Raw genomic sequence first — 27,786 nt, forward strand, 5'->3', positions numbered from 1 at the left:
TCGCACCCTCTGCATCTTTTTTTTTTTTTCTCTTCATCTTTGATATTAGGGAGGCGATGGGGTTAAACCATGTATTCTGGCCAACAGCATGTGCAAAGCCTGTGTAACGAGGAGGAGCACAGCACGGCCAGTGCGGCTGGAGCACAAAGTGCTGGGGAGAGGCAGAGGCCAGCCCTGCAGGGCCTTATAGGCCCTGCCAAGAGTCGTGGGAAAAAATGGAAGGTTGCAAATGGGGGTGGTGGAATGGGGGGGCAGGGGCTGTAACATGATCAGACTTGCAATTTTGAAAAGCCTATTCTGGTCAGCGCAGTGGAGAGCATGAACTGGAGGGGGTCCTGGGTGGACACAGGAAGACCAGCGGGCAGGGTATTGACGCCTGCTGATGAACACAGTCTGAGGCCTATTCATGCTTTTCTGTGTCCTTTTGCCAATGTAGATGTGTACTGTATAGATGTGCGAACTGGAGCCGACTTGTTCTTCTGCTGTTTAATCTGACTCATCTCCTTTGTAAACAGTAAGGTTATTGAGGGTAGAGATTCAGTTTTGTATTTTTTCCTATGCTGTAAATCCTAGTGACACCGGGAGTGCAACGGACATTTAGACCGTGACTATTGAAGATCGCCCCAGGGTGCCATCTTTAAAAAGCCCAAAAGTAACATTTATTGATATTATTATATTAATAGTGGTTGCTATTTTGTTCTGCTTTTGACTTCTAGACGTTTGGATGGAGGATTAGATAATGCAGAGAAAAATCTGGATATCTCAACCAGTACTACTCCAGTGTGGTCTGTGGACCAGCAGCGTTGGCATCACCTGGGAGCTCGTTAGAAAAGAAGAAAATCTCAGGCCCCACTCCAGACCCACTGAATCAGAATCTGCATTTTTAACATAATCCCCAGGGGATTCCCACCTATATTACAGTTTAAGAAGCACCTGGGTATCTAAGCAACATCCTTCTACACTTCTGTGCGTAATATTCATACCTCAGGCATTTATCACACCCCATCTGGTGTGGAAGTCTGTGCCTGTGGCTTCTTCCCCTGCCAGGCTGGGAGCTCCTGGAAGGTAGGGGCCGAGCACTGCGTATGGCCCTGGATCTCTCATAGCACAGAGCACAATGACAGGAAGCAGGAGACCTGGGTTTCCGTCCTGGATCTGCCATTTATGAGCTGCGTGTATTGTATCTCCTGTGAGAGGATTTTCATTCCTTCCAAAGGACCCACCCCAAATCTGACTGCTGAGAAGCTGGAGATGGTGGCAGGTTTCTGTACACAGTTTATTTACAGGCTTCATCTACAGGAGGAGGCACTTGGGTGGAAGGAGGAAGGTGATAACCAATTCCGCCAGGGCACATAAGAAACTTGGGCTGAAGTTACCCCAACAGCTACCCTAAGTGTGAACCAAGGCAGATGGAAACTCTATGAAGCAGGCACTAGTACCACTCCCATTTTTAATGGGTAAGGAAATGGCTCAGAGAGGTTAAGTGACTTGCCCAAGCTCCCAGGAGTTCACAAGCTCCTACGCATTAATTATTTTAGAAAACACAGTCCAGGAGCCTCAGCCTGGGGCTGCTGGAAGGCCAGGGACAGTCAGAGACTGAGACCCAGGACAGACCCACCAGACCTGCCCCCAAGGCTTTTCCAGACGGTTCCAGATTTGCCTAAAATTCCTATCAGCTTAAAAAGCAAGCCAATTTCATCACGGGAGAAACACAACAAGGGCCCTTGTGCCCTGCAGAATTCCTCTGTAGCTGGGGCCACAGTAGAGCTGTGAGGAACGCATTGCCTGGGTCTGGATGGGTTCCAAGGCTCAGGACCTCCCAGGGGCCACCAAACTCGGGCACCACTGTACTCTTCACTCAGAAACCCTCAGCTCAAGACGATGTGTCCCCTGCCTAGAGGGACCAGGTCTGGAGTCCTCAAAGGCCCCCAAACAAGCTAGGAACAGGGAATAGCAGAGAGTCTGGGAAGAGATGAGTGGGGAAGAAATCTTTCTACATGATGTGGAAGTCATATCTGCCTAAGCCAAACCATGTGCCAACTGTTCTGCACGTGTGATTCATGGTGGGCTGGGTAAGATTTGAGTCGGTCTGGTAGTTTTCAACTCAGAAAAGGCCGAGAGGTTCAGATGTGAAGGAAGGGACTCAAAGCAAAGGTCTGCCAGTCACTGTCAAAGATACGGCACCTCAGCTCTGAGGCTCTGAGTTTCTACAAGAGGTCTGTCAACACGGACTAAGCATTGTACCCCAATTAGCCTCCCCCTATTAGTCAATCACTATTAATAACTGATTATTAATTTGTAAAAGCATTCTCCCTCTGATCCCTAATGCCCCATTCAGAGTTAAGTTCTTTTCTTCATTTTAATTTTTATTTTTCTCCAGTTACGATGGCTTAGTGCTTTCTCTTTGTTCTTCCTCACCTTGTTCACTGAAATTCTGGCTGGTGGTTCTATCAGCAGAACTACAAAACCAAAAAGGCAACAATGTTTTAGAACTTTCTTTGCCGTGACTCAAGGAGGCTAGAGGCAGGTGGAGGGACATGAAAAGGAAGGTGGGGTCTGGAGCCACACGGACCAGAGTCCAGATCCCAGCTCTGCTATTATTAGCGGTGTGACCCCGAACAAATCACTCATCTGCATAATGGGATCATAATGCCGATCAATGCAGAAAAGCATATCAAGTAATGAATGGAGATTCGATGGCGGACATGCAGTAGGCTCTCAATTTATGGTCAGAAATAACACCATGATTATTACTAATAGCTTGGTTAGAATTTAGGTCTCCCACATGGCAATGGACACTACCTGAAAATTCTGTCAGAAGCCATGTAGCGGCCACCTCTAGTGGGACCTGCCTCTCCAACTTGCAAATTCCAGTTTCTCTCCAGGAATCAGGGAGGAGGAGCTGGGTTTGGAGCATGTAGAATGTCCTTTGCCCAATAGTAACACAATAGCTACAATTTGTTGAGCACTTACTCTGGGCTAGGCAGTATTAACGTATATTAACTCATTTCATCCTCACAGTCACCCTGTGAGATAGGCACTATCATATCTCTTCCATTTTCACAGGTAAAGAAGCAATTCAGCCAGGTTAAATGACTTGCCGAAGCTCCCATAATACTAATAGGTAACAAACTCAGAATAATAAGAATGGTGGTTTCTATGTACCAGGCACGTATGTGCTCAGGGCTTTTTTGTATGGCTGTACAGGTTGTTCACTGCACAAGAGAGCTTGGCCAGAGGGGCAGGTTGGGGCTGAAACTCAGCCCCTGCTCTTTGCCAAGCTCTGTACCCTGGTGCAGGGCTGTGTCTACCTGGAGGCAAGGTCACTTCTTTCTAATTTGACAAAGACACCACATGAGCTATCAGAGGCCCTGTTAATTCTTTATGTGTATTACCTTCTCAATCCTCAAAACAGCTCTGTGGGCTGAGTATTCCTACCCTTATTTTATAGATGAGGAAATCCAGACCTAGAGAGTTCAGGTCACTTAGCAAAGTCACCTTGTAAGTCATAAAGCTAGGATTTGAGCCTGATACCAAAGCCCATGCTCTAAACCAGTAGGCCATTATACTGGCCCCATCCCTAAATGCTCAATAAGTGAATAAAAGAAAAATACATAATTGTCTGACTTTTACCCTAAAATACATGGCAGTTCTTATGAGGCCCCATGGCTGTTGAGGCCCTACATAAAGTTGTAGAAAACTCAATCAATCAGGAATTTGGAGTACTGTCTTTCAGTGCTCGAAACTCTGCGACTTTATGCTTGTTAACCATTTCAGTAGCTCAATTTCCTCATCTGAAAATAAGAGTAATATTATAAAGGAACATTTCTCTTAGTTGTTGCAAAGTGTGTGTGCATATGTAATAATCGTCACATCAACCATGGGAGGTGAGTGACACGCTCAGGATCACGCAGCGAGTAGGGCAGAGCGGAGACCTGAAACCAGGGCTCCCGACTCCCAGTCCCATGCTCAGTCCTTGCTAAGTACCTTACAATTTTAGGAGCACCTGCAGCCTGCCCGGTGGCCCAGACATTACACAGTACACATGCAAGTCAGATGGTACTGTAAACGGACATTAATCATGTGACCACACTCAGTTGTTTCAGAAGACGAGGCAGGAAGGAGCACTCTGAGAGGAGTCTTTGCTTGGCTCCCATGCCTGAAAACAAAACCGCTGCCCTTGCAGGAGCTGGGGCCCACCTGGGTTACAGCCTTGGGTAATGTAAGGCTTTTCCAGAGCTGCTTTAGGAGGGGAGGATGACCTGGGAGCATCGGGGGGCAACGCTGTCTCCTCATCCCTGGCTGTGACCAGGTTCAAAGGAACCATCTGTGGAAGCACTTTGCAGAGAGGCGTGGTCCAAATGCAGAGTGCTATTGTTTTTCCTCCCCTCTGTGGATCTCAGGAGGCTGATTCCATCTGTGTTCAAATGACAGACTTGCCCTTCCTGTGATAAAATGCGGGCTGCTGTCCCCACCCCAGCTGGGTGCTTTCCAAAAAAAAAACATGCACATACACATGTACACTGTCCCCACCTCCCCAAAACAACCCACCACTATCTCCAGCTCTGCAGGCCTGCTCTGTGGAGGCTGGCAAGCCCCCCATGAGGCCCCTTTTGGGCTGTGGGCATCCTACTCCTTATGTGGGCAGCATCTGTGGATGACAGGGAAGGAAGAAAGATACAGACATACAGACCTTCCAGCGATTGCCACATTCATTGCATAAGACAAAGGTAGTCATGGGCTCATCAGCACTGCGTGTCTGCACCTGAGAGAAAAAGAGAGCAGGGACCACTCATGAAGTCACTTTCCTGCTCTAGGACCTGCTATGGCTCCCACTGTCTGTAGAAGTAGGTCCAAATCCCAGAGGTTGGCACCATTACTCCCACTCCACTTTGGCAATTCCCTTATCACTAAGAATTCCATTGTGTATTCATATGTTTTCCATCAGCTCACTTCCAGTATCTCCCTGGCTCAACCTGACCTTTGCACTCTCACTCTTGTTGTTGATTCTTCTGAACTGATCTGTCTTCTCTTGCTTCAAGACTCATCTCCTACAGGAAAAATGAACACATCCTATTGGATGTACCTCTCTGATCAGAACTGAGTGAGCTGGAAGCACCCTTAGGGATCATCCAGTTTGTTCTTTATTTTACAGGTGGAAGAACTGAGACCCAGAGAGGAAAAGGGATTTGAAGATCATTGGGGATATTTAATATTGTTTTCTAGTTTCTCATCCCCTTAACCAGACCATTCAGGTGCAGAAACCAGGTTTCCCACAGTAAATCCCTGGTATTTCCAGATTTAACAATTGCTGTTCTGATTTTCTGCAGCCAACCCTGGATGGCCATGACATGTAGCAAGTTGTTGCTTTGTGGACACTCAGCTATGAACATGTCAGCTGGAGTCTGTGGAGTGGGGGGAAGTCCCCCTGCTAATGGGTGAGTCCAGCAGTGGGCCAGGAGGACACAGCCTAGCACAGCCTTGTCACTGCAGAGCAATGACACCTGAGGAAGGATACCACTGGGGTCTCTCTGTGGAGAGAGAACTTTGCGAATGGGCATTTGACTTCTGGTGGGAGGCGATGCACAGGAGGCATGTCATTCCACAGGGAAACGTGCTTGGAAGGGAGCAGGAACTTGCACACACATCTCCAGATTCCTGAACTAGAATTCTCCGAGGGACTCCTGAAAGGCAAGGCTCACTATTTCTGCTGTAGCCACAGATCCCCAAGGGCAAGGTGCTCTGATAAATCCTGCTTGAGAGCAGATGGGGGAATGAATAGAGTTCTAGGGTGACAAAGCACCAGTTAGAATCCAAGAATATTGGTGCCCCAAGGGCATAACACGTACAACCCAGAAACAGCTTTTAAGTCTCAGAGAAGAGGCCTCCACAGTCTCCCACGGCTCCCCATGCCAGGGCAGTGGTCTTCACCCGTACGACTCGGGGCTAAATCCCTTAGGCTTTACTACCAACTTGGCTGTATTGCAGGCAGAAAGGTCTGGATCTGGGTTTATTAACATCTCTGCCACTGTCTTTGCCACTTTAGACAAAGCCGCAAAACTTGTCCCCGTCTGGACCTCGGCTTCCCTGTGTGTAAAGTGAGGGAGCAGGAGTTTTTATTGCTAAGTTCCCTTCCAACCATCTGTGACTCTACAGTTGTTCTGTGCCCTGTGAGTCTGGTCCCTCTTATTCTTGCTTCAGGGCAGGCCAGAACACGCTGGCCAAGCCTCACAGACTCAGATCTGGGTGCTTCTGCGTGTATCTTTTCTAGAAGCCACAGATGTATCATGTTGGTGTACCAAGACTTGCCCTTCTCTCTGCAGCCCAGAGTTTTAGCCTTTTCTCCCCGCTGGCTTGTCCCTAAGCTCCTCCTGGCCCCTGTCGCCTCCTCCCCCCCGGCCCCTCCCCCACCCCATACCTGGTTATAGGTGCAGTTTTTCTTCTTGCATTTGCTGCACTGGAAGAGGTCGGTGGTGGTGCCGCCTGTCTTGGCCATCTGGTGCTCACGGATGGCCTCTTGTGTCATGGCATTCCTCAACTCCCTCAGCTCATCGCTGGCCATTTCCTGGCGAGAAATGAGTCTGCCCTTCAGGGCCAGGGAGCCCCCAGGAGCCCTGGCCCTGTCCCAGCTGGGAAAAGCCTTTATCAGAAGAGTCCCCATTCTGCCTTTGGGTGGAAGGTCAAACCTGGGTGCTCCAACTGGGCCAAGTACAGTAGGGCACATATAGGAGAGTACAAGGCAAATAGCTTCCCCCAGGATCAACACTCTTGTGTACATTTCCTCAGGTACTCTTGTGTACCTTCCTGCATAAGCTGACTTGATTACTGACCACCTGATCTATGATGTTCCCCTTGTCCTTCCAGTCTGGACTTGACCCACTGCCCGTCTGAGCTGGGATTCCTGCCTGGCCAGGCCATTCTGCCTGGTGGGAACCTTGGTCTCGACTACTCATGACTTACTGCTGTTACCCCCGCCCAAGCAGGACCTGAAGCTCCTGGGTTCACACAACTAACTGCTCACCTGTGATTGCATCATGGAATATCTTTTTCTGTAAGTTCCTACAGAACAGAGCCTCCTGTCTCTCGTCAGCTCACTGTAGGCACTTAGTGTCTGCATTATCCAGGTCCTCCCCTTTTCTGTCCCTCCCCTGGCCATTGGACTTGCCTTGAACTTCTTCCAGAAGAGAGCAGAGAGGGAGACACTCAAACCGGAGAGAGCTCTAGTTAGTGTTGGTTTGGGGGGAAGAAGATGGCTGAAGCTAACTTTTTTCCTTTTTAAGATTTTTTTTGAGGTGGACCATTTCTAAAGTCTTTATTCAATCTGTCACAACACTGCCTCCGCTTCTATGCTTTGGTTTTTCGGCCGAGAGGCATGGGGGATCCCAGCTCCCCAGCCAGGGATGGAACACGCACCCCTTGCACTGGAAGGCAAAGTCCCAGCCACTGGACCGCTGGGGAAGTCCCGAAGCTAATGTTAAAAGAAGATTTGGGGAGTTCCCTGGTGGTCTACTGGTTAGGATTCAGTGCTTTCACTGCTGCGGCCTGGGTTCAATCCCGGATCAGGGAACTAAGATCCCGCAAGCCACGAGGCATGGTCAAAAAAAAAAAAAACAAAAAAACTTTTTTTTTTTAAAAGAGGATTTGGCACTGGCTAAACATTTTAATTATTGCCATCTGGCATGACCCCTTAAACTGTGTAGAACAGAGTTGGTACAAAGGTCAAACGAATTTAGTATGCTGACTGCTACATTATAACCACTTGGGTTTCTTGACAAAATGCAGATTCCTATGAATCTAAAACTCTAAGGGCAGGTCCAGGAATATGCATTTTTATTAGTGCCCCCAAGTTATCCTAGTACACACGAATGTCCTACTGTGTCAAATTCAAGGACTAGGTCCTAACCAATGGCAGGGGTATATACAAAAACAAGTCAACCCCAGGCCATATAAGCAAAAAGCAGCTAACTTTAATGTTGGGGGACTTTCCAGAGCATAATACATTTATTCATTCAAAATGTATTGGATGTCAATTTCTTGAATGCCTTTGGCTGCAGGGGTGGCTAATTTGTAGCATTTACGATTTCCATGGTGTAAACACTCCCACCATGGCCATTTTCAAGCTACTATGTGATACAACTGAATGCAGAGTTGGGAAGAGCTACACATAATCATCTCTCTTGAGCTGGTAGGAGCTGGCTCCAGCCCACCACTGCCTCTAAGCCCTAAGGAATCAGACCTGATTTGGTTCCTGTCCCCAGGTAATGCTAATCTAGTAGAACAGCCAAGCATTTGAACAAGATTGCAAGATAGTGTAGGAGGTACTAAAGCAAAGGTATACAAAGTGTAGGGAAAGCCCATATGGTGGCTAACTGCCTGGGGGCAGGGAGGCTCATTAAAGAAGCAGACACCTTCCCCAGTCTTGAAAGATAAGCAGGACTTCCTGAGGGGGATGGCACAAGAGAATAATAGATGCCAGAGATCAGAGGACAAGAATAACATGTTTGGGGAAGGGTACTCAGTATGGGTCAAGGTGAGGAGTGTGGGAGATGTGGCTGTGGGTCAGACTGTGCCAGCTAAGAAATAGAGAACAGGAAATCGACTATGCTTCAATTAAAAAAAAAAAAAAAGAAAAAAGAAATAGAGATCAGGAAAACTCTATCCACTTACCAATCCATTTACCTATCTCTTCCTGCCTCATTTAGGAGGCAGCATCAAAGACACATGGGGTCAGTACAGTAATATAGAAAATAAGGTCGAAAATGAGGAAAATAAGTGTAGAGATGACACTGGATCTTCACGTCATGTACAATGTGAATTTGCTAAATATTTGTTGAGTACTTATGATACACCAGGCACTGGCTTTGACGCTGGGAACAAAACCCCTCTCCTTAAAAAAAAAAAAAAAAACTCTCTCCTTGTGGGCTGCCAGTATGTCCACTCAACAGCTCTAATGGGTATCTCAGAACCTGCCCCATTCTTTGAATCATCTGGGTTTGAGAGAAAAAGAGAGAAGGAGGAAGAATGAGGGAATCAGGTGGACCAGGAAAGAGACATAAAAAGGGAGTTAGGGAGACACAGGAGGCAGAGAGGGATGTCCACTCACTCACACAGGCATCAGCTGCCCCAGGCTCTGCCTGACGGGAGCCCCTGGCCTCTGAGCCACAGCATAGCAGGCAGCCCAACCCCAAGCTGTTATTTTTCTTTTTTCTTTTTTTAAATATTTATTTATTTGGCTGTGTCGGGTCTCCGTTGTGGCACACGGGATCTTCGTTGCGGCACGTGGGATCTTGCACTCGTTGTGGTGCGTGGGCTCCTCTCTAGTTGTGGTGCGCGGGCTTCTCTCTAGTTGTGGAATGCGAGCTCAGTAGTTGTGGCGCATGGGCTTAGCTGCTCTGCAGCATGTGGAATCTTAGTTCCCTGACCAGGGATCGAACCTGCACCCCCTGCATTGGAAGGCGGATTCTTTACCACTGGACCACCAGGGAAGTCCCTGTTATGTTTCTTCCTGGAGCAAAAATGGTCCTATATTTTCTTTTTTTTTTTAAAGAATTTTATTTATTTATTTATTTGGCTGCGACATGTGGGATCTTTTAGTTGCAGCATGCGGGATCTAGTTCCCTGACCAGGGATCGAACTTGCGCCCCCTGCATTGGGAGCACGGAGTCTTAACCACTGGACCACCAGGGAAGTCCGATCCTCTATCTCGTATAAAAACTTCCTGCCTAGAGCAAAAGTTGACCCCAGGAAGGAGGGCTCCTGGGCCTCCGTTGCCTGGGTTGCGGGCAGGGGGCTCCTCAGCGGCTGGCACTGGCAGTCCCTGTGGAGCGTATGATGCAGTCCTGGCTTGCTGCCCTTGGCCTGGTCAGCCTCTTCTTGGGCCTGGGTTGATCACCCAATTCTCTTGCCCTGTTCTACTGAATAGTCCTTGGATGGGGCCAGACTTGGCCGGTTCCTTTGCTGAGACTTCTGGGGCCTGTCTTTGTCCTAATTCAGTCACCCAGCTCTGTTCTGGCCTCCAGCTTCTGGGAACTTGCTGGGTTTGGCTCACACCTGTGCCTACACCTTGCTCTTGGTTCTCCGGGGCCTGGTTTCCCAATGTTTCTGGAACTGCCTGTAAGACAGTCTCTTGATAGCATTCCCACGACACACACACAAAGAGAAGCAGAGGGACCCCAGAGCCACAGAGTGAGGGACAGAGAGAAGGAAATGCAGGCTGGGTTCCCATCAAAGTCGCAGCTTCACCTCACAGGGAAGGATAATACTCTGTTAAGCCAAGTTGCAATTTGTAACTCTGGGTATATGTTGTTATTTGCCTAAAAAGAGCATATATTTTAGATTAAGCCAAAAGATACCCCTGTCCACCTGTGCCAAGTTCCCCATTTTATCCTAAAGCCAGGGCTCTTTGTAAAATTTTGGGTATTTGAGGAAAGCAGCAAACCCTCTTCTCAGAAAAATGTACACATACACATTACATAACACACACACCACACACCTGCATACACCACAGACACCACACACACATACACTACATCACACAAACCACACATACATACACATCGTGCACACCATAAACACACAGAGGCACACTCTTGACAATAGTTTCAGAGGGTTCCCAGACACCCCAAGGCACACCCAGACTCCAGGATGTCAGTGCATTTCCCCTCCCCTTCTCTGGGCCGCTTGGATTTAGTAGCGCTTTAGCAGTGCCATTGCCACGTGCTTGCGGGGAATCCACTGAGTTAGCTCTGGCAGCAAAGAGCCACTCATACCTGAGGGTGCACAAAGGTCTTTCCAAGATAGAGACTCTGAAATAAACAGATCTGGGATCAAATCCTCATCATCACTTATGAGTTGAGGGTGGCCTCAGTTTTCTCATCCACAAAATGGGGATAATATTTCCTCTTTGATAGCACTGTGATGAAATGGCCAGTGAATGGGCCTAACATATACTAATTCCTGGGAGGGCTTTGCTTGCCTTAACCTTCTAAACACTTCACATGTGTTAACTCATTCAGTCCTTCATGGGATAGCTGTTATTACTTCCACTTTATGGATGAGAAAACTGAGACACAAAGAGGTTAAGTGGCTGGTCTAAGATCACACAGCTAAGTGGCACAGGCAGAAGTCAAACCCGGGCAGTTCGGCGCAGGCCCCGAGCTTCTAACCACTGCACATACTTCCTCAAACAGGCTTGTTCCCTTTACCTTCCCTTACTGATCCCTTCAAGCTGGGTCAATCCTTCCCTCCTGTAAGTTCCCATGGTGGCTCTGTCATGGCAGCCATCACCTCTGTATTATATGTATTTGTATACATGTCTGTCCCCGCGCTTTGGGCTGTGCTCCATGGAGTCGGGGACTCCGATTCTGGCTTCGGCCCAGAGCTGAGTAATGGGATATAGGGCTGAACGAGGCAGAAGAGGGAGGCAGATCACAAGGCAGGGAGGAGAGGGTGCTCTGGGGCCAGACAGCTTGGCTCCTGGCATCGACCTTTTCTAGCTGTGTGCACGGGCAGATCACTTAAGTCCTCTGAGCCTCAGTATCCTCACCTATAAGATGGAGATGATAAACATTTCTGTCTCAGGTGGTGTGAAGCTAGAATTGGCCAACACACCAAAGCGATTAGCACAGTGCTGAAGACATGGTAGCTGTGTTCACTGTCCTGATGGTCCAGGGGCCCTGAGGGATGGGGAGTCTTAGATGGTCCGGCTAGGGAAGCCCCTGGTTCATCACTGAGTTACAAGCCAGTGCCTCTCAGACTTGGGCAAGGCTGGAGGGGCCCGGCCCCTTGTCCCACCACGCAGAGGTCCCGGCCCCGACCCTCACCTCTGCCGTCATCTTGGCAATGAGCCCAGAGGAGATGGCCCCGCTGAGCACGTTCCGCCTCAGGCCGGGGTTCCTGGGGTCCTTGAGGTTGCTGATTCGGCTGCGCACGCGGTTCCGGTACTTCATATCTGTGCTCTTGAGCTCCTGGTAGATATGTGACACAGTCAAGGGCCAGCCACTCGCAGAGGAGCACAGAAGGACGGGGAGCCTGTCCCTGAAGCCCGAGGAGCTGCAAGGCCACCTCTTCCTTTCCTTGGACTTTTACAAGGGGTCAGGCACCTTTGTGGCCTCTGACTCCCCAAGTAGGGGGTCTCACTTGGGCATTTGGGGTCAGCCACATATCAAGGAAAGGAAATAGCCTCCAAGGTGACAGCAGGTCATCTCAAGCACTGTGGTGGCAGGGACCCCAGGAATGGGCAGCCTGGGTTTGTCTAAGCCTCTTGTGTGACCTCAGGTGAGTCCCATGACCTCTTTGTGCCTCGGCTTCCTTATTTATAAATAAAAGGCCGTTACGAGGATTCCGTGAGCTAAGCTGCATGAGGCGCTAGCGTGGTGTCTGGGGCATGTCAAGTGCTCAACATTTAGGGGCTAAGATGATAGTGATGACGATAACCTCTAGTTTGAAAGGGCCTCTGGAGGTTGTAAGTCCAGCCGTCAGAGGAAAACATAAGATTAGGGGCCACGTGTCTAAGGCTCTAGGCAGTATTGCAATAAAGAAATCGTTGAGTTTTGTTTACTCTGGTGTTCCCAAAATATTAGAGCATAGACCCACCTGCCTGCCCCTCCTCCCTTTTCTCTGGGAATACCTATCGCGGAACCCACTTTGGGAATTGCTGGTCAGAGTTACTTCGCTCATTAATAGATGAGGAAGCCGAGGCTTAGAAAGGGTGCAGGCCCTTGCTCAAGGTCACAGGGCACATTCCCGGCAGAGTCAGGGCTGGAAGCCAGACCCCCTCCTAACGGTAATCCTCTCTCCACTCACCCGGCAGGAAGTCGCCCCTGGCCACCGACCACAGTGAGTTATCTGTCCAGACACTGCATCCCAGACAGGCCTCCTACCCCCTCCTCCCTTCTCCATCCTCTGGAGGACCTCAGGGAACAAAGCCACATTTCCTTGGTCTCCTAAGCTAAGAAGAATCAGGAAGATGAAGCCTTTGCTGGGAAAAACCATATACAAGAAAGAGAACGTGGGGAATGTGGGAAAATGGACACAGCTGGCTTTCTCGAAGTGGTGGGAGGGAAGGTGGTATTATTTATGTTTTCCTTGATTGTTGTTTGTACAATACAAATGTGAAAAGAAAGAATATGCCCTAATGCATTTGAAAGCCAAAATATTTGTTTAAAAATCTGTGTTTGAGATTCTTGGAGGTGGGGATCTGCTTGATATGTGGGGACAGCAGGGCTGGTAATCCTTTCATCAGCCTCTTCCTGAGTCTGCCTCCATTTCCTGAGGTCACAGAGGGGGATGAGGTGGAGTGCAGACCTAGGGATCATAGGCCCCTACCCCCCCAGACGAGCACATGTGAGCCCCACGGCTGCCATGTTAGTCCAGGGTCGCTGCAAAGAGGTCAGATCTTTTTTAGGACATAGAGCTTTCAAGCCCCCAAACTTATCCTTCCCCTGACCTCCCACCACCTAAGAACAAAGAGCTAAAGGGTTGGTGCAGCTTTGATTTCCTTTCCTTCAGAAGAGGGTCGTTCAGAGGAGGGAAGGCCAGCAGTGGAACTATGGACTGGATCACCCACCTTTGTCTCTAACTGGGCTTGAAGGTGGAGGGACCTGCTTGGAGGGACAACTGTTTGGGAGAAAACAAAGATGAAGCTCCTGAGAGTTCTGATACCTCATGTTCTGTGTTACTGAATTAATTGGAAATTATGAACATGTACTTGGAGAGGTGCTAGATTAGCTCAAGAAGTGCTGGTTAATAACTAAATGATGGTGGAGGGAAACTCCCAGATATGTTGAAAGATAATAGGGTGGTTCTCAGGCAGGAGATGGAAGCAGGAAGTTTGTTTTCTGAGATCGGCCCCTGTACCTTCCCAACCCCAGCTGAGCCCCTAGGTAGAGCCTGGAAGGCCAGAAAAGGGTCTTAATGGGACACTCAGACCCCTGTTCCCTGGGGATTCTGTTCCCACCCTCCATACCTTCTTGATATGCAAAGCTTTGTCTCCAGTAAAAGGAATTCCATGCATTCATTCAGTGGGGCAAAGTGTGGAGGGATTCCCCCTCCAAGACAGAAATCTTGGGAATTCCCCGGTGGTCCAGTGGTTAGGACTCCACGCTACCACTGCAGGGGGCCCGGGGTTCGATACCTGGTCAGGGAACTAAGATCCCTGAATGCTGTGTGGTGCAACCAAAAAAAAAAAAAAAAATCTTCTGGTGCAATCGGCCGTATCACATGGTAGTCACTTCCTCTGTCTAGACAAGGCTGCTTTCAGACAGTGGAAGCATGGCACATAAAGGAAGAACTCAGGACATGGAATCCAAAGACCAAGGTTTTCAGTTCAGCTTTGATATCCAGTAGTTCCTGAGCCTCAGTTTCCTCATCTGTAAAATGGGAACAATAGCCCCTGCCTCACAGAGATTATTGCAAGTATTAACAGAGGTAGGAAGTGTCAATTGCCCAGGACACAGTGCCTGGTACATATTAGGGGGTCAAACATGGGAGCTGTTATCTTCAGAGGAGGAAGAGAGGGAAGGGCTGAGCGCAAGGAATGCTGTCCTCTCTCTCTGTCTCGACTCATTGACAATGTCACAACCCAGGCACGTCAAGACACAGCCTGGGGACTTCCCTGGAGGTCCAGTGGTTAAGACTTCGCCTTCCAGTGTAGGGGATGCAGGTTCGATCCCTGGTTGGGGAGCTAAGATCCCACATGCCTCATGGCCAAAAACCAAAACATAAAACAGAAGCAATATTGTAACAAATTCAACAAAGACTTCAAAAAATGGTCCACATCAAAAAAAAAAAAAAATCTTAAAAAAAAAAAAGCCCTGTCTGAGCCCTCAGGTTCTACAGTCACATTTTCTGGGTTCAAATCATCCCAACTCTGCCACTACTATTAACTGTATGAGTTTGGGCATGTAACTTAGCTGCTCTGAGCCTCAGTTACCTCATCTGTAAAATGGGATTAATCCCACAGGGAACCTACCTTGTGGGATTGTTCTCAACGTGAAATGATGTACTGCTTGTAAAGAGCTTATCAAAAGGCCGGCAGGTGCCAAACTTAATAGATGTTAGCTAGAATTAAGAACTCAGGTTCAGGGGCGGAGCAGGGGCCTATGCCTGAGTCTTTCCACTGCCCACTCACTGTCCTGGATCCCTTGTACTTGGGAGACCTGTCTCTGGACAGTTCAGGCACCCACAGCCCTGGCACAGCTCAAGGATATGGTCTTCGATTTCTGATGCCATCTTGTCACAGTTGACCCCATAGTCCTTGTAATCGTCTAAAAGAGATTCGGGAAACACAGGCATCAGCTGGAGATGACGTTGGCAGTGAGGCCTGCTTGGACAGGGGACTCTAACATCCTGTAGCACTTTCAGGGTGCTGAGAAAGACCACCTCTCCCTGACCTTGGGAAGCCCTCCCTCCCCCGTCCCTGGCCCAGGCCCTCTCACCGTCCGCCTTCAGGGCCGCGGAGAGCATCTCCACACACTTGTCCCGGACAGAGTCCCCCGTGAGATAGCAGGGCGCCAGAAGGCAGACAGAGGGGGCAAAGGTGGGGCTCGAGGGGCTGCTGGGTGTTCTGGGAGTCTCTGCTTTCGATTTGCCGCTGTTTGATCTGAGGATGACAATCAGTAATAGACATTTTGACATTAAGTGAATAAAGCATTTACTGAGCACCATTCTAGATGTTTTTATGGATGATCTCCTTTAATCCTCATAAAAACCATATGAGGAAAGTACTATATATATATATATGTATTTTTTTTGGCTGTGCGGCGTGTGGGACCTTATTTCCCCAGCCAGGGATCGAACCCGCGTCCCCTGCATTGGAAGTGTGCAGTCTTAACCACTGGATGGCCAGGGAAATCCGGAAGGTACTATTTTAGGCACTTGACATGGATCATCTCATTTAATCCTCCTAACAACCCCGTGAGGTCTGTACTATACGTAGCCCCATTTTAGAGTTATATTTTAAAGTGCATTTTAGAGAGAGAGATGCATTCAAAATAATATGACAGGTCACATATCTGGAAATCAGTAGAACCAGAATTGAAACCCAAGAGGGTGAACTCTGGTACCCAGGCACTGAGCCAAACACTGTGCTCTACTGAGAGGTTACAGAAAGTGTAACGATGCCAATAACTCTGTCATCCACCAGGCACCATGCTAGCTGCTCTCTCTATCTGCTCTCATAGAACCATCTATTCACTCATTCAGTAAATATTAGGCACCTATTTTCCAGGTACTGTGCTAAGAACAAGGGATAAAGCAGACAAACCAGAAAAGTTCCCTCACTACAGTCCAGTGAATAATGAATTTACCACCACTTAAGAGAATTGTCTTTAACCATGTGCCAGGAACTGTGCCAGGCACTTTAGGAGCATTTTCTAATTTGATCCTCACAGCAGTCCTTGGAAGTAGGTACTGTAATCATCCCCGTTTGCAGATGAGGAAACAGAGTTACACTACTGAGATCTGCCTAAAGTTACAATGCTAAGATTTGAACCTAGATCTATCTGATTCCAGTGTCTATGCTCTTAACTCCTATGATACACTGTCTAAGAATGATCCCATTATGGTTTTGGCTTAAAAGACCACAAATATATATGAACTGGAAGGATAACCACGTGTCTTAGCTCGGGCTGCCGTAACAAAGTACTATAGACTGCATGACCTAACAGAAATTCATTTCTCACAATTCTAGAGACTGCAAAGTCCAAGATCAAGGTGTCGGTTTATTTGGTTTCTGGTGAGAGCTCTCTTCCTGGCTTGTAGACAGCCTCTTTCTTGTTAAGCCCTCACGTGGTGGAGAGAGAACAAGTGAGCTCTCAAGGTGTCTCTTATAAAGATGCTAATCCTATTGGATCAGGGTTCCACCCTCATGACCTCATTTAACCTTAATTACCTCCGTAAAGGCCGTATCTCCAAATACAGTCATATTGGGGGTTGGGGCTTTAACATATGAATTTTGAGGGACCACACATATTCAGACCATAACCCCATGTTAATAGCAATTATCTCTCTGAGATGGGATTATAGGAGATTTTCAGTTTCTTCTTTCACTTATACATATTTTCTAAGTCTTCTATAAAGAATATATCTATTGATACTTTTGTCATGAGAAACACTTTTTTTGTTTGCTAACATTTGACAATCATGAGTGGTCCCTCTGTGCTGATGGCTCAGACCGGAAGCTTCCTGTCTTCCTGTTCTCAAGAAGCCGCCAGCAAAAGGTGGAAGCAACCCAAGTGTCCATCAGTAGATGAATGTATGAATAAAATGTGGTATATAACACAATGGAATATTATTCAGCTATAAAAGGAATGAAATTCTGAAACATGCTACAACTTTGAAGACATTATGATAAGTGAAGTAAGCCAGATACAAAAGGACAAATATTGTAAGCGTCCACTAATATGAAGTACCTAGAGCAGTCAGATTCATAGAGTAGAATGGGGCTGGGGGAGGGGAGAATGGGGAGTTATTATTTAATGAGTATAGAGTTTCAGTTTCAGATGATGAAAAAGTTCTGGAGATGGACGGCGGTGATGGTTGTACAGCAATATGAACGTACTTAATACTAGTGAAGATGATGCTGGGCTTCTGAAAAGTCAAGCCCAAGAAATTGTGTCTGGGAGTGAGGCTGGCTGAGTAGCTCAAGCTTCCCAGTGTTAAAAACCTGGGGTTACAAGAGAATCCCATCCGACAACTTGCTGAACACTGATCAGTGTGAATTCTGCCGTCCGCCTCCTCATCCCCCAACTTGTGCTATTTGCCCTAACCTTGGATCCCCTCTGTCACCATAGATACCCTTGGACCACTGAGAGTTTTGTGTTCTCTGGAGCCTTGAGGTTCCTCAAAGGTGTCTCAGTGCTGCCACAGGAGCGGGGTGGTCTGAGGAGGGAAGGCTCTGCCCTTTTAAGGTTTATGGGTTTTTTTTCATAGTTCCCCAACCTGAGATTGAACCCAGACCCAGGGCAGTGAAAGCACCAAGTCCTAACCACTGGACCGCCAGGGAACTCCCAAGGTTTACATTTTGAATTCCCAAAAATTTTGTCCAAAGGGATTCCCTAGCTTTTATTTTTTTAATGCAGTTTGAACTTTACTCTTCTAGATTAATTTACCCTGGATTCTACCCAGCTCTGTCTGACAACTGGGTTGCCTGGCAGCAGAGCACAGGGAGGGATAGGGAAGCTGAGATCCAGCCAGCTCTCTCCTGTAGTCAGATTTCAGCGGGAGTAAAGGTGTGGGTGCGGGAAGGCTGGGAAGGGTATAAACTCTAAAGTCTAAGGGCTGCCTGCGACCAAAATGAATCCCCCTGCACCCAACCCTGGTCTCGGCCCCTGGGCTCTCACCTGCACAGCCACAATAGCCCCAAAGCTGGTCTCCTCTTGCCCTCCTTACAATCTATTTGCCACACAGCAGCCTGGGGGGGTCCTGATCCCATCGCTCCCCTGCTTCTGACCCTCTAAGAGCTTCCAATCATTTTCAGCTTAAAGTCAAACTCCTCATCATGGCCTCCTACCCTCCCCTCTACATCTGGCCCCTGCCCCTTCTTCTGACCTAATCTCATGCCCCACTCCCCTCACAGTTCACTGAAGTCCCCCACTGCACTGCTGCTTTCTGTTTCTTAAATACACCTATCACTCCCACCACAGTGCCTTTGCACTGGCTGGTCCCTCCTCCTGGAAAGCTCTTCCTCCTCCAGCTTTTCCTACAACTGATGACTGGTGCTTTCCCACCAGGCAGGTCTCAGCTCAAATGTCACATCCTCAGCGAGGCCTTCCCTGACCACCCCAGCCAAGCCGACTGTCCTGCCCTGTAACTCTCTAGCACATGACCTGATTTCTTTCATTCACAGCACTTATCCAAGTCTAAAATTAACTTGTTTATGTGTTTATAAACACTGTCTGCCTCCATCTCCAGATTACAGGTTCCAGAGTATGAGGACCCCATCAGCTGGTTCACCATTGTCTTCCAGCACCTGTGATAAGGCTCTAGGTAGACACATGATAAATCTTTGTCAAATGAATGAATAGATGAGGAATTGAGGGAGTTGGCCACAAAGAGATGAAAGGCACATCCAGGGGTCTAGACAGAGCTGAAATGGGCAGGGGCAGGTCCTCTTTGGAAAACCAGCTGCCCCACTTCTCTAGGCTTAAGAGAGGGATCTCCCTCTGAGCCAGCATCTGTCAACTCCCACAACCTGGGCCAACCTATCTCCTACAGCTGGGATGGAGCCCCAGATTCTTCCTGGTGCTGCCCTTCACTGACCTGTGTGCCCATCACCACACCCTCAATGTCTAGCACTCACCAATGGGGAACCACCAGGAGTCAGTAGCACACTGCTTGGAAGGAGGCATAATAGTAAGAAACATTAACAACAGTTGTCATTTTGGGGACAGCTACACTGCGGTGGTATATTTATTAAGAACCCAGGCTCCAGAGCCAAACTCCCAGGTTCAGTGTCTGACACCACCACCTTGTAGCCATTTGACCTTGGGTCAGTTCCTTAACCTCTAGATGCCTCAGTTTTCCCACATGTAAATGGAGAAAACAATAGTACCCACATTATAGAGTTGCTTAGAAGATTAAAGCACCTAAGAGAGTTCCAGACACAGACTATTTACAGAGATTGCCACATTAAGTGTGAGTATTATTACTAAGCATTATGCATCTATTGAGTACTCATTTGGGTTAGGGATGGTGCTAAGCATTTCGTTATCTCATTTGATCCTCACAGTGACCTTGAGAGGTGGGGTCATAGTTATCCCCATCTTACAGTTCAATAGACTGAGGCTCAGAGAGTTGAACTGACTCTCTCAAGGTTATCCAACTTGCAAATGGCAGAGTCAGACCACACATCTAGCTCTGTCTGCCTTCCAAATTCTTTTCAACACATCTCACTGTGTCCCTAAAAAGCGGAGAGTTTTCCAGAGTCCCCTTACCTGGACTAGGCTGGGCTGCCTGCTGCATTTTCCCCCCCACCTTCCTGGCAAGGCGCTTCCAGCCTTAGTCCCTCCTCTTGGCTAGGAGCTGGCTGGCTGGCTGGGATTCGTGTCTGGACGGCATATCAGGCAGCCACGCTCATTTTGCTTTCAATGCACATGATTGGGAACTGCGCCAAGTTGCAGAGAGGGCATCATCGGCGGGGGCGGGGGTGGGGGTGTTGGATGTGTCAGCAGCTTCCTTCTGCTCCCCGGATGTGCCAGTGCCAGCACCAGCCTGTGGTCTGACATCACCAAGTTCTTAAAAAATCCTCCTGCCCCAGGACTGAGCAGAGGCACCTGGAGGCCCGTCTTGCTGCTCCTATGCGCCACCTCGAGGGCATTTTGGTTACTGCACCACCAAGCCTGCGGAAACTGCTCAGGTGAAAACAAAAGTCAACCGATTAAGACAAATGGTCCTAAGGGCAGCTGGCAAAGTGCAACCTTATTCTCTGTCACAGTGGTGGCCTTTGTGGTCTGCCCCCTGGTACTCCAGCTACAGTTCTCCAAGCACCATGCTCACTCATACTGCCACACCTCTGCATGTGCCATTCCCTCTGCCTGGGATGCCCTCAATTGGCTTGTCTACCAGGCAATTCATCTTTCACTTCTCAGCACAAATACTCTCTCTTCCCTGAAGTCTCCTTTGACTTCTCCAGTCATGTTGAGATACTGTGTTCCCATTACACGTTATATCTTCGAAAAACAAGCATTTTTTGGTGTCTGCCTCCACACTAGTGATTAGCTGTGTGAAGGCAGAGATCATGAGTTTGTATCTTTGCCTGGCTTTAGAGGCCACAAACTGGTTGGCTACAGATGTGTTTTGTTTGCCCTACTGTGTCTTAGAAAAATCTGAATATGTTGCCAACATATAAAATTGGGCGTTTCTTATGAAAATCTAATTGGCCAGCTTTCCTTAAAAAATTGGAAGGCATGGCACTCTGGGCCAGCATTCCCATAAAGCATCAACCAGCTGGGTCTGGGTAGTGGGTATCCCCTTCAGACGGGTAGGCACTCTCCACTAGTCACCCAGTGTGTAAACATGCCCTTGACCCCTGGAGGGTGTTGAGTTTGCAAGAAGGTGCTCAACAAATATGCTTGCTGAATAAATGAATGAATGAGAAAGATAAAATAGAGAGGTAGAGAGTGCAGGAAACAGTCTGGGTAGTGGATAAAGTGAATTCACAAGACTTGTTTCTCTTCCTTTGGGTTGCCCACCCCCAATACTGAACCAGCAAGAAATGGCACAACTACTGGAAGGCCAAACATACTCTGCTTGACTGACCTTCAGAGAAAGAATGCATTATGGGAAGGGTGCCAAGAGACTTCCAGGCCACAAGGCAAAGTAAGGAGAGGAGCCTGAAGGTATAAATCCTTACACAAATGCCAAATGTATTTATTATAACATTGAACCCAGAAATGGGTTAGTGGTCAGTGCTTCATTTTCAGATAGGACAGTCCTTCTTTATGCAGGGCTGTCCTTCACATCTGGGACATTTAGCATCTCTGGCCCCTGCCTACTAAATTCCAGTAGTGCTCTTCTCCTCCCTCCCATTATTACATTATATTACAGACCAGAGGTTTGTGTCTCCCCCAAATTCATATGTTGAAGCCCTAACTGCCAGTGTGATAGTATTTGGAGGTGGGGCCTCTGAGAGATAATTTGGTTTAGATGAGGTCATAAGGGTGGGGCCCCATGATGGGATTAATGCCCTTATAAGAAGAAGAGAGATCACAGCCTGAAAGCTCCCTCTCTCTGTCATGTGCAGTCACAGCGAGAAGGTCTGCAAGCCAGGAAGAGGCTGCTTTAGAACCAGGATGATGCTGGAGCCTCAATTCCTAGGCCTCACCCATGGCAGACGTTGCTAACTGACTACAAAACTCCTTTCTTCTGACGTAGGATGCAGCCTCAGATTCGCTCTCCAAGCAGCACTCCAGAGAGCCTCCACTCAATGGCTGGAGCTGGCACTCGGCTGCCAGGGTTGGGTTACGCAACACAGCAGCACCATCAACATCGGGGCCTGTTTTATCTTCATGAAACCTTAAACGACCTAATATTTGCGCCTCTTCTTTTCTTTCCAATGTCAGTCTGACTGGTGCGTTAGGCCTAACGTAACTGGGCAGCTCCCACACACACTCCCCTAGAAGCCAGCACCCTTACCACTCCCTCTGGTCACCCCAGCATCCAGTATGGCCCCTGGACCTTAATCATTTGCCTTGATAGACCTTTAAGCCACTTCCTCCCCTCGCCCTGCTTCTCCTGCTCTGACCTCTGACCTCCCTCCTGGACGACAGTTCATACTCCTCTCTCGATCCACAATCTCTCCTTGGTGATCTCATCCAGGTTTGTGGCTTCAAATGCTATCTACACATTAATGACTGAAATTTATATTTCCAGCCCAGGATTTCTTCCTGAATTCCAGCCTCGTTTAAGCTATTGCCTATTCAACTTCTTCACCTGAATGATTTATACACCCCTAAATCCAACATATCCAAACCTGAACCCTTGATCTCCCACCTCAAGCCTGATGTACACAGAGTCCTCCCCATACCAATCCACGGCAACGCCATCCTTGCAGACACTCAGGTGAAAAGTCCTGGAGTCATCCTGACACGTATTCTTCTCTCGTACCCCACATCCAATCCATCAGAAAATCCTGACAGCTCTCCCTTCAGAATATACCCGGGGTCCCCCACTTCTCCCCACCTCCACTGCTGCCACTCTGATCCAAGCCACCATCATATCTTGCCTGAATTATGGAAACAGTCTCCCAGCTGGTCTATCTGCTTCTGCCCCTGGCCCTAACAACCTAGCACAGCAGCTAGAGGGATCCCGATAAATTCGGTCATAGAATTTCCACGCTCAGCACCCTCCAGGGGCTCCTGTTTCACTCCATCTTCCAACTCCCCACCTCACTTATTCACTCCAGACCCACTGGCCACCTCACTGCCCCTTGACCCTGCCAGGCACACTCCCACTTCCAAGCACTTGGAATGACCCCGATGTCTGCCAGGCTAACTCCTTTCATTTCTTTCACGTTTTTGCTCAAAGGTCACCTCCTCAACGAGGGCTCTCCTGACCACTGCAGTGACCATCCTTCCCAAACCCCCTCACTCTGCCCTATTGTTTTCCATAGCATTTATCACCTTTTGAACCATCGTGTGATTTACTTATCATATGTATTTCCTGTCTCCCCCATGAGAAAATAGGCCTCATGCCTGTGGGGATTTTTGTTTCTTTTGTTCACTGCTATATCCTCGGCACCAAGAACAGTTCTTGGCACATAGTAGGCCCTCAATAAACATTTGATGAATGAGTGACTTGATGATTTAGGGTAGATACCCTAACCAGTTCTGCCCAAACCCAGAGATCCCAGCCCAGTTACAGCCTCTCAAGACCCGTTCTCACTGGGTTCAACTTGACCTTGAGAATGTTCCCCAAACAGTGATGGGGCAATAGTGATTGGTCAGCCACCCCAGTGAAGGAGCCACACCTCTGATTCAGAGGCCCACCCAGTCTTACTGTGCGGTCTTAGGAATCAGAGGCAACGTAAGAGATGACGTTTCCTCCTCTCCCCTGCCTCGGGCTTCCTCCAGTAAAACAGAGAGAGACACACACGCTGAACGGGACTGCTGGGGTGGAGAAGTCCATGGCTCCCTTTACCTTTCCATCGATGGTCTTTTTGGAGAGGAGGTGGCCGAAGACTTGGAGTCCACAGAGTCTCCCCTGAAAGAAAAGAAACTGGAGATGACATACTCTCGTAGGCTAGCATGAGTACTGGTCTAGAGAGCTCAGAGGCCGGAGAGAAGGCATCCTGGAGCCAGGCCTGCTGCGCTGAGGATGACGAAGTCCATCTGGGCCACAGCTGCCTGGGAGGGAGAGCTCCAGGGGGTGCTGGCTGGTCACCCTCACCTACCCTCCACCAAATGAAGTAATACGAGGGAAGGAAACCAAGATCTGCCAAGCACCTAATACGTGTCAGATATGTTACATGTGTTATGTCATGTGTTACTAATTATTAATAACTAATTCTCAGCAGGCCCTTCCTCCTTGCTGTCAGGCAGGCCTTGGCTAGCTGGAATCGATGGATTGGAATTCCTGGGATTGTCAAATCTCATGAGGAGCTGGAGAAGATCAGCTTCAGACTCTCCTGTGGGCACCTTAAGAGGAGGAGAGAAGCATGTGGGCCTTGGAGCTAGAAGAGCTGGGTTTAAAACGGCAAGTGAAAAAGCAGGATACAGGACTTTGCTGGTGGTCTAGTGGTTAAGACTCTGTGCTTCCGCAGCAGCGGGGCACAGGTTCAATCCCAGGTTGGGGAAGTTTCACATGCCACACAGTGCGGCCAAAAAGAAAAAGAAAAAAGCAGGGCCCAAATTTAGATGCATACTGTGTCTGAAGTCAGGCAAGAAAAGTAATGCTTAGGAGGGGAAAAGATGAAAAGAAAATACATCCAAATGCTAACCATGGTTATATCAGGGTGATGGGATTAGAAGGGAAAAGTTTCCCCCCATTTTCCAAAATACATGTAGCTACAGTCTTTATACAGTAGAATGCATTTTCCCCTTTTTTTGGTTTTATCATTTTAATCTGCTTGTAAATTGTAACTCCCCAGGTCACTTACCCAGCTCTCCTTTTTATTTTTAAATTTTTATTTATTTATTTATTTATGGCTGCATTGGGTCTTTGTTGCTGCACGTGGGCTTTCTCCAGTTGCAGTGAGCAGGGGCTACACTTCATTAGAGTGTGCAGGCTTCTCATTGCGGTGGCTTCTCTTGTTGCGGAGCACGGGCTCTAGGCGCGCGAGCTTCAGTAGCTGCGGCACACGGGCTCAGTAGTTGTGGCTCGCAGGCTCCAGAGCGCAGGCTCAATAGTTGTGGCACCTGGGCTCAGTTGCTCCGCAGCATGTGGGATCTTCCCAGACCAGGGCTCGAACCCGTGTCCCCTGCATTGGCAGGCAGATTCCCAACCACTGCGCCACCAGGGAGGTCCCCCAGCTCTCCTTTTAATTCCAGCACAAGTATCACGTTCTAACAGACTATTTGTTTACTTATTTTATGCATTGTCTGAGCACCCCTCATGTAAATTTCAAAAGAGCAGAATTTGGTGGGTTTTGTTCACTGTGGTGAACGCTGTCTCTGCTGGGCCCACATCACTCCTTGGGCACTCCTTCTCCCAAGTGCACTGGGGCCCAAGGGCTTCCTCCTGCAAAATCCCCTGGGCCTCTGACCCAGGGAGTTCTCCGTGCCAGCCAGCGCCAGGAGGCCGGTGGGCAGGAAGTGCTGGGGAGTTAGCCCCAGGAGCAGCCCTCAACCAGACACGTGGAAATAGGTGGGCAAATACCCCAGCTTCCTCAGCCCTCAAGAGGGTCAGTTGAGGTGTGTTCTCCACTGCTCTCCAGCGGGATTTAAGCCCTGGTGACCCAGGGCAGTAACCTGCTCACGAACACACCCTGTGCCAGTTCCCTTCCCTTCCCTTTCTCACTTCCTCACTCCTCTGTCTGCACTTCCTGAAATCACTTCCCAAATAAGCCTCTTGCACTTGAATCCGTGTCTCAGGGTCTGCTTCTGGGAGGCCCAATCTAATATATTCAACTGACTTCTCCCAAGTGAATAGAACAGTGCCTGGCACAGAGTAGGTGCTTTATAAATGTTTGTTGCTGAATGCTATGAAGTCAAACAGTAAAGAAATATTTTAAAAAGTGGAAAAAGAAACCTGCCCAGAGGTAACAACTGTTAGGTTTAATGTCCTTCCTTCCAAATCTTTTTCTACACGCGTACAAACATATATGACATTTATCATTCTAAAAAGGGAGGCAACGACATGACTTGTAATCCCAGCCCTGCCCCTGGGCAGGTCATGTTCTCTGAGCATCAGTTCCCTCATCTGTCAAATGGAAAGAAAAGGACCTATGTCTTGGGGCTGGCTGGGAAGAAGAATTTAGATCATTAACATCCCTACAGCAGTTCCCACCACAAAGCTGTCCTCAATACTCCATAATCCTAGGTATCTGATTTCTGGTCTTCCAGATTATGCAAGGTTCCTGCATGGATTTCCAGCTCCCATCTCATCCTCCAGGTGGTCCGGGAGACAGTGGGTGAGGAAGGTTCAGGGGCCAGCTCTAATTATCCTGTGGACCAGACTCATCCAGCTCTGGACCTTTGCCCCAGCTTAAACACAGGGGGAGGCAGCAGAAAGGGAGAGGGGCAGAGACCCTCCTTCACAGTCCCACACGGGGCCCTGGGAGTTCCTCTGCGGGGTTCCTCCCCGAGTGCCCCATGGGGATGGACAGGTGCAGGCAGAGCCGGAAGCTGAAATTCTTGCAGCGGGAGAAAGGAGGGAAGATGTGAGCCTCTCCCCACATCTCCCGAGACTCCCCATTTTCTGGCCCTTCCTCATTGCTTTTCCTTTCAGAACAAACCAGAAATATTCTGCAGTTTTTGCAAATGATCATTATGAAAACTATTCAGGAACATGAGAAAATGCCTAGAATACACTAGGAAGATAAATGAACAGGGATGTAATAGTTTGTAGACTCTGCCTACAGGAATTGGGAAGTTATGTATGTAAGTAGATCAGGACTGGGAGGGAAGAGAAGAAAATGAAAGCTGTTTCATTTGTCAGAAGTGGCAAACTGTGAAGAAATATTTTTAATTCTTACTTTACATTTCACTAATGTGGTTATAGTGTTTATATAAAAAATAATGATAATGAATTGTCATTAAGAAAACTAAAAAGAAAGGAAGTTCATCAACTGAGCTGAAATAGGACCCCTGCCCACTAGATTCTCCCAGCAAGGTGGGGGGACCACTGTCTGCTCAGCCATGGTGACAGCTTTATCTCATAGCTCCAGCTGTGAAAAGTGAGCTGGCATTAACAATTCAATGCCCCAGGATGTTGTTAAATGTAAAATGCTGGTTACAACACAGTACATAGTGAGGTCCCAATTTTATTAAGAAAATACAACTCTCTCTCTATATGTTCTTAAAAAAGATGAGAAAGATATACATCAAAATGTTAACAGTGTTATTTGTTATTTTCTTCTTGTGTTTGACTTTCTAAACTTTTTATAAAATGTGACTCACTGTTGATATAAATAAATATATTATGTGAAAATGCTACAAAATAGAACATAGAGTTTAATTCCATTTTATTAATACAATAAGTATTTCATGGGTAAATGCATAGGAAAAATTCTAGAAGGATATATATATATGTGTATGTATACACACACACACACACACATACACTTTATATATAGTGAGATAATGACGCTTAGGCCATAATACTGAGTCTCAGAGTCTAAGGGTGTGTGTAAGTGATTAAGTTCAGCCCAGAATTTGGCTTTCTGCTTTCCAACCGTCTCCTTGCCATTACCTATTGTCCTTGTAGGCCTTTAAAAGAAATCCCTTTGCTGATCATTCAGTGGGATTTGGGGACAGAGCAAAAGGAAACACCTGTGTTCAGGCTGCCATCTGTTCCCAGACGTCTACACTCGCTATTCCACAGGTTAGTCCCATATACCATTTGGTCACCTCAGCCTCTGTCTTTCAACTACATCTCACAAGATCCTGAGGCTTCATTTGCTAAGGTGCTCAGAACCAAACAGTTGCTCCAGACATGGCCAGACCAGCCAGAGCATGAATTTTCCACAGGGGACTGCAATGGTACAGCCAGCCCTAGCAGTATTCAATAAATGCTCACTCCGTGCGGGGCACGGTGGCTCACAGGATCCCTGGCAGCCAACCTTCTAACCCGTTTGGGAAAACCAAACACACCATGTGAAAAGTTAAATGCCAATCAGGATTTCTCCAA

At 48.0% G+C, this 27,786-nt stretch overlaps 1 protein-coding gene across 3 annotated transcripts in view; it reads right to left on the reverse strand.

Moving 5' to 3' along the window:
- Positions 1-1,258: 1,258 nt before the first annotated feature.
- TCEA3 (transcription elongation factor A3) overlaps positions 1,259-27,786 on the reverse strand; it is a 36,183-nt gene continuing 9,655 nt past the window's right edge. For all 3 annotated transcript variants that reach the window (XM_068539141.1, XM_068539140.1, XM_068539142.1), the window contains 7 exons: positions 23,638-23,700; positions 15,438-15,601; positions 15,205-15,266; positions 11,823-11,972; positions 6,419-6,565; positions 4,694-4,765; positions 1,259-2,459 (listed from right to left, as the gene is read on the reverse strand). In XM_068539141.1, coding sequence (XP_068395242.1) covers positions 2,451-2,459; positions 4,694-4,765; positions 6,419-6,565; positions 11,823-11,972; positions 15,205-15,266; positions 15,438-15,601; positions 23,638-23,700 — 667 coding nt within the window. In that variant the 3' untranslated portion in view covers positions 1,259-2,450. The remainder of the gene's footprint in view (positions 2,460-4,693; positions 4,766-6,418; positions 6,566-11,822; positions 11,973-15,204; positions 15,267-15,437; positions 15,602-23,637; positions 23,701-27,786) is intronic.

Source organism: Eschrichtius robustus, chromosome 3 (genome assembly GCF_028021215.1).
Source record: "Eschrichtius robustus isolate mEscRob2 chromosome 3, mEscRob2.pri, whole genome shotgun sequence".
Taxonomy (NCBI): domain Eukaryota; kingdom Metazoa; phylum Chordata; class Mammalia; order Artiodactyla; family Eschrichtiidae; genus Eschrichtius; species Eschrichtius robustus.